Below are 6,524 nucleotides of genomic sequence, written 5' to 3' on the forward strand. Positions count from 1 at the left end.
GGTTTAAATCTTATACTTGTTAAGCACACAAACTTGGCTATTAGATGAAGTTCCTTATGCCACCTCATTGTTAGGCACCCCCATTTTTCGGAAAATAGCATTTCCGGAAAATACATATTTTCCGGAAAACATTTTACACGAAACAAACACAGCCTAAATATATATATATATATATATATCATTTTTTTAGAATAAGACTTTGAATTCTAGGAAAAAGTAAAAGAAACGAACGAACGAAAAAACTAAAACGTGAAGTAAATTGTATTTTAATCAATTTTTTTTATAAGTCTCCAAAAGTATGTCCCAAGACCAAAAAAAACTGCAAAGGTCAAATATGACTTGCTCTTAACATGCAAATATATATGCCAATCCAATCAAATAATACCATGTGAAAATGCTTATATGGGTGGGGTTCGATTTCTAGATGAAAGAAAATTGAAGAACATCTCTCTTTTTTTTTTTTTCTTTTTCTTTTTTTAACATAAAATACCTATTATTGAACCTTAACCTATATTTGTGCCACAAGTATACATAGCTTTTCAAGATTGACTTGAACTTGGAGAGGTGACAGTTCATATCCGTTAAAATAGTACATGGTTTGGATTAATGCTACACGTTTATGAATTTTTTTTTTTTTTTGGGGGTTTAAATCCCATGTTATGAGGTCCATTGTTAACTTCTCTATAATTAGAGAATATAGTTACACCAAATTTTTTATAAGGCTTGATTGATTTTGAACCACTTTTTGATAAAAAGCATCAACCCATGAGACATTGCACTCAAAACAAATAAATAAAAGTTGTAAAATATTATTCAAAATTTTCCTTTCAAAAATGAAAAATGGAAATGATATTCAAATTTTAATCCAAGTGGTCCAAAAGAATGTTCCCATACCAAAAATGCATAGGTCCAACATACACATAGCTCTATCATTGCAATTCCAAGCAATACTTTGTGAATTGCTCATATGGGTATGGTTACAACTTCCATTGCTTTCCAAAAACATAAAACAAAAATATATAAATAAATATTAAACACATTAAAAATATAATTTTTTTTCAAAAATAAAAAATAAAAAGAAAAATATCATCATCTGCTGTCATCTCTCTTGGCTCCTCCAAATATTCTTACACCAGAGGATTTTGCCAGTCTCTCTCTCTTTCTTTCTTTCTCTCTCTCTCTCTCTCTATTTATAAATTGTCTCTCACCCATCTTCAGCAGCAATTTCCATTTCTTTTGATTTAATTAAGGGAAGTGGAATAACCAACAAAAAAGATAAAAAAGAAAGAGAGAGACACACAGAGAGAGAACCATAGAGGATGAGCACATCCTCTGTTTCCATTACCATTATTCCTCATCCCAGATCTTAGTTTTCTCTCATTTCATCATCTGGGTCCTCCTCATATGGTAAAAATTATCTCTTTTTTCTTTGATCTCTATTGCAAAATTGAAATTTTTTTATATATATATATTTTTTATCTGGGTCTTTTTGATCCATCAGAATTTTTGTCATTCTGAGCTTATTTGGTTTTGTTGGGTCATTAGGATTTTTGGGTCATGTTCTGATTGGTGGAACAAGGATCCGATGGTTCTAAATCGAATTTGATCAATACCCACTTTGTGTTTTGATCAGAGCACCAATCGGGTTCTGTCTGAATTTTCATTGAAGGTATGGATTTTCAAGCTCGATTGTTGTTTCTGCATTTTGATCGTGTTGATTTGCTTTTGTTGATAAAGTTTGAATTTTTATTGGATGTATAAAAGTCTAAGTTTGTGGACAATCTATGTAATTGTATGATTTAAATTGGTTCTGATGGTAAAAGTTGCAGATTCTTGTTGGATTATGAAACTTTTATTGTGGGGGTGTTGAATTTGAATTGATTTGGTTGTTTTTTTGTTGGAGTTGTTTAATTTTTGTATGTTGAGATTGAGATTATTGATTGAGGTGGTAATTTGTTGGTTGATTGTAGAAGAGATGGAATCAGATCTTGGAAAGCTCTTCATTGGTGGGATTTCTTGGGACACAGATGAAGAAAGACTAAAGGACTATTTTAGGAAATATGGGGAGGTGGTGGAAGCGGTGATCATGAGAGATCGTGCCACTGGTCGTGCTCGTGGCTTTGGTTTCGTTGTGTTTGCAGATCCTGCTGTTGCAGAAAGAGTCATCATGGACAAGCACATAATTGATGGCCGCACAGTGAGTGGTTTCTTTGCAAATACACACTTTTTGCATCATGGATTTCATTGGCATTCTGTTAGTTTTCTTATTGGATCCTAGAAAATGCTTTATCTTTTGTTTCTAGGACCGTTTCCAATTAGATTCTGAATTCACATTTCCCTTACTAAGTTGTAGATTGGATTCATTGTTATTGCTTACTCTCTCCAGCTACAATCAATGATTCTGAGATTTTCTGTAACGTTGACTTATAATAACCTGCATTGGATGAAACTTTGACCCCATTTGTTGAAGTAAAACCAAAAATGACATGCAATTGTTTGCTTTTTAGTTACTTGTTTTCTCAATTTTCAGGTTGAGGCAAAGAAGGCCGTACCTAAGGATGATCAGCACATTTTAAATAGAACCCCTGGTAGTGTTCATGGTTCTCCAGGCCCTGGACGTACCAAAAAGATTTTTGTGGGAGGTTTAGCATCCACAGTCACTGAGAGCGACTTTAAGAAATACTTTGATCAGTTTGGTACAATTACCGATGTTGTAGTGATGTATGATCACAACACCCAAAGGCCAAGAGGCTTTGGCTTCATCACCTATGATTCTGAAGATGCAGTGGATAGAGTGCTCCTCAAACAGTTTCATGAATTGAATGGTAAAATGGTTGAGGTCAAGAGGGCAGTCCCAAAAGAACTATCCCCAGGTTCCAGTCGGAGCCCTATTGTAGGATATAACTATAACTTGAGTAGGGCCAATAGCTTCCTTAACAATTATGTTCAGGGTTATAATATGAGCCCAGTTGGAGGTTATGGAGTCAGGATGGATGGTAGGTTTAATCAGGTTGCTAGTGGTCGTAGTGGGTTTTCCCCATTTGGTACAACTGGTTATGGAATGAGTCTGAATTTGGAGCCAGGGTTGAGCCCAAGCTATGGTGGCAATTCCAACTTTGGCAATAGTCTTGGCTATGCACGGATGCTGAGTCCTTATTATAGTGGAAATTCAAACAGGTATAGCACTCCTATTGGGTATAGTGGGGGTAATGGAAGAAATGATTCTCTACTAAGCTCCACCACTCGAAATGTCTGGGGAAATGGGGGCCTTAACAATGCTGTGAACTCTTCAAGCCCTGGTGCTTACTTGAACTCTGGAAGTGGGAGTTTTGGAGTTTTTGGAAATAGTAGTGCAAATTGGGGCCCTTCTCCTGGTTCAACTCAAGGTGGAGGGAGTCCTCCTGGTTATACTAGTGGGAATATTGGTTATGGCAATGGAGACAACAGCTTTGGGTTGGGAGCTGGGGGAGGGTATGGAAGAAACAGTGGCACAGGTTTAGCCCAATCTTCATCATTCGCTGCATCAAGTGGAAGCTATGAGGGATCCTACGGTGACTTGTATCGTAGTGGTTCTGTTTATGGCGATTCAACTTGGCGATCTACCACTCCTGAGCTAGATGGTTCTGGCTCATTTGGTTATGCGCTTGGCAATATGTCTTCAGATGTCACAGCCAAAAGTTCTGAGGGTTATATTGGAAGTTACAATGTTACAAGTAGACAAGCAAATAGAGGTAACACTTTGGCTTCATTAAATGATTTTTGGTCATCTTCTTTGCACTTAGTTTGGTTTAGAAGCAAAAAATTTAATGAAAGAGAAACAGAAAACCTGTTAACTTGAGTGTTGATTCATCTTCTTTGCACTTGGTTGTTTAGAAGCAAAAATGCAATGAGAGGGAAATAGACAATCTATAAACTTGAGTTTTGAGTCAAGCTTGTTGACTTCAGAAAAGAATTTCTATAACTAGGCAAGTTGGTCTAATATTTTTATTCAGTAACATTTATTATTGTGTTAAAAGATTTTTTTTTTTTTTTTAATTTCTATAAATCAATAAAAAAAAAAAAAAAAAAGCTACATTGTTCATGTTAATTAGTAGTAATTTTGCATCTGAACAAGATAATAGAATTTAAGTAATATTTAATTTTTTTTAAGTCAAATTTAAATATATAAAGTGCCTCAATTTCAATTTTCACCTTAAGCCTCCAAATACATTAAACCGCCCATGCTTGTGTCCTACTTTTTCAATAACTTTAATATTCTCATGTCTTTTATAGTGTTGTGTCCATGTTCAAACTTCATAGATCATTAACGAAACACCTTTAGCCAAGGTCCCTTTTTGTTGTCTTGCCACGTGTTGAGATTCAATTGGCTCATCATTGGACCCGGATTCAAATCAGGAGGTCAAGCCCACTACTCACGTCAATGTAGGAAGCATGGAGGCTACTGGTGCATCCTTGTTTCTGCCAAGGCATCATGACTGCAAAGAAAGGAAATAGCAAATTGGTCATGAATAATAATCTACATCAATGAGTTATATATGAGAAGCAGAGATTAGGTGAGGGGGGGAAAGATGACATTCTCATTATGTTACTAAATGAGGGAAGACTAGGTTCTGCACCTGCTGAACGTCACACAAGTTTTTGGAATCAGGAATTGATGAAGAAAAAATCCGTGAACACAACTTTTGTGCCACAACTTGATAGAATCAGTGTCTTGAGCTATTGTTAAATTTTAAATTTTCTGATTTTTAGAGCAACTTGGGATGTGGGGAAAACCCTTCAGGAAGGGAAAATGGCATGTTTAGAATAGTGGGCTTCAGCAGAACTCAAGGTTTGGGTAGTGACTGCAAAGGCCTTCCTCTTGTACATAGGCTTATGACATTTGCTGCTTTGCAAACACTATGCCTACTTACAATGTTTCCCATAGATCCCAAAACAGGTAGGAAGGACCCTCTCTTGTTCTCCAAATCACAAGTCCCAAACAACTCTCTATGGGCTCTCTATGTGGGCTTGGACCACACAGTAAAAAGTGAAAGATAATTTTTGGGGTTAAGCCCATATTATATCTTTTGTGGAAAACATTATGTATGGGCTTTCAGATTTTGTATCCCTCTCAAGTCTCATCCCAATTTTGTTTTGGGATTGGCCTTGACTGGGTCTTATTTATTAACATATTTTGTGCACTTCGTGTGTAGTTATTTACCCAACAAAGCCCGTTTCATCTAGTCTTGCGGTCGGGACTTCAGCAATATTCAAGCCCAAACAAACTAAATTTATTTTGTTGGGCTTATTGCATTGCATGAAAAATTAGCCCAACACACCAAAACTCCCTTAAGACATGAAAGATTGTCTCAAAAAAAAAAAAAAAAAAAATAATATATATACCAATCCAATCAAATAATACCATGTGAAAATGCTTATATGGGTGGAGTTCGATTTCTAGATGAAAGAAAATTGAAGAACATCTCTCTCTTTTTTTTCTTTTTCTTTTTTTAACATAAAATACCTATTATTGAACCTTAACCTATATTTGTGCCAAAGTATACATAGCTTTTCAAGATTGACTTGAACTTGGAGAGGTGACAGTTCATATCCGTTAAAATAGTACATGGTTTGGATTAATGCTACACGTTTATGATTTTTTTTTTTTTTTGGGGTTTAAATCCCATGTTATGAGGTCCATTGTTAACTTCTCTATAATTAGAGAATATAGTTACACCAAATTTTTTATATGGCTTGATTGATTTTGAACCACTTTTTGATAAAAAGCATCAACCCATGAGACATTGCACTCAAAACAAATAAATAAAAGTTGTAAAATATTATTCAAAATTTTCTTGGCAAAAATGAAAAATGGAAATGATATTCAAATTTTAATCCAAGTGGTCCAAAAGAATGTTCCCATACCAAAAATGCATAGGTCCAACATACACATAGCTCTATCATTGCAATTCCAAGCAATACTTTGTGAATTGCTCATATGGGTATGGTTACAACTTCCATTGCTTTCCAAAAACATAAAACAAAAATATATAAATAAATATTAAACACATTAAAAATATAATTTTTTTTCAAAAATAAAAAATAAAAAGAAAAATATCATCATCTGCTGTCATCTCTCTTGGCTCCTCCAAATATTCTTACACCAGAGGATTTTGCCAGTCTCTCTCTCTTTCTTTCTTTCTCTCTCTCTCTCTCTCTATTTATAAATTGTCTCTCACCCATCTTCAGCAGCAATTTCCATTTCTTTTGATTTAATTAAGGGAAGTGGAATAACCAACAAAAAAGATAAAAAAGAAAGAGAGAGACACACAGAGAGAGAACCATAGAGGATGAGCACATCCTCTGTTTCCATTACCATTATTCCTCATCCCAGATCTTAGTTTTCTCTCATTTCATCATCTGGGTCCTCCTCATATGGTAAAAATTCTCTCTTTTTTCTTTGATCTCTATTGCAAAATTGAAACTTTTTTATATATATATTTTTTATCTGGGTCTTTTTGATCCATCAGAATTTTTGTCATTCT

General features: G+C 34.8%; 1 protein-coding gene across 3 annotated transcripts; it reads left to right on the plus strand.

The window, feature by feature from the left end:
• Positions 1–1,119: 1,119 nt before the first annotated feature.
• On the plus strand, positions 1,120–3,853 carry LOC136065686 (heterogeneous nuclear ribonucleoprotein 1-like). 3 transcript variants are annotated; one of them, XM_065769219.1, is made up of 4 exons: positions 1,120–1,407; positions 1,546–1,669; positions 1,971–2,197; positions 2,531–3,853. In XM_065769219.1, exons 3-4 carry the CDS (start codon positions 1,976–1,978, stop codon positions 3,836–3,838), a joined length of 1,530 nt encoding a protein of 509 aa, XP_065625291.1. In that variant the 5' UTR covers positions 1,120–1,407; positions 1,546–1,669; positions 1,971–1,975; the 3' UTR covers positions 3,839–3,853. The 3 variants fall into 3 exon arrangements, with proteins under 3 accessions (XP_065625291.1, XP_065625292.1, XP_065625293.1); XM_065769220.1 differs by having other exon boundaries at positions 1,974–2,197; XM_065769221.1 differs by lacking the exon at positions 1,546–1,669.
• The last annotated feature ends 2,671 nt before the right edge of the window (positions 3,854–6,524 follow it).

This window comes from Quercus suber, unplaced genomic scaffold (genome assembly GCF_002906115.3).
Source record: "Quercus suber isolate HL8 unplaced genomic scaffold, Cork oak 2.0 scaffold_1084, whole genome shotgun sequence".
Classification (NCBI taxonomy): Eukaryota; Viridiplantae; Streptophyta; class Magnoliopsida; order Fagales; family Fagaceae; genus Quercus; species Quercus suber.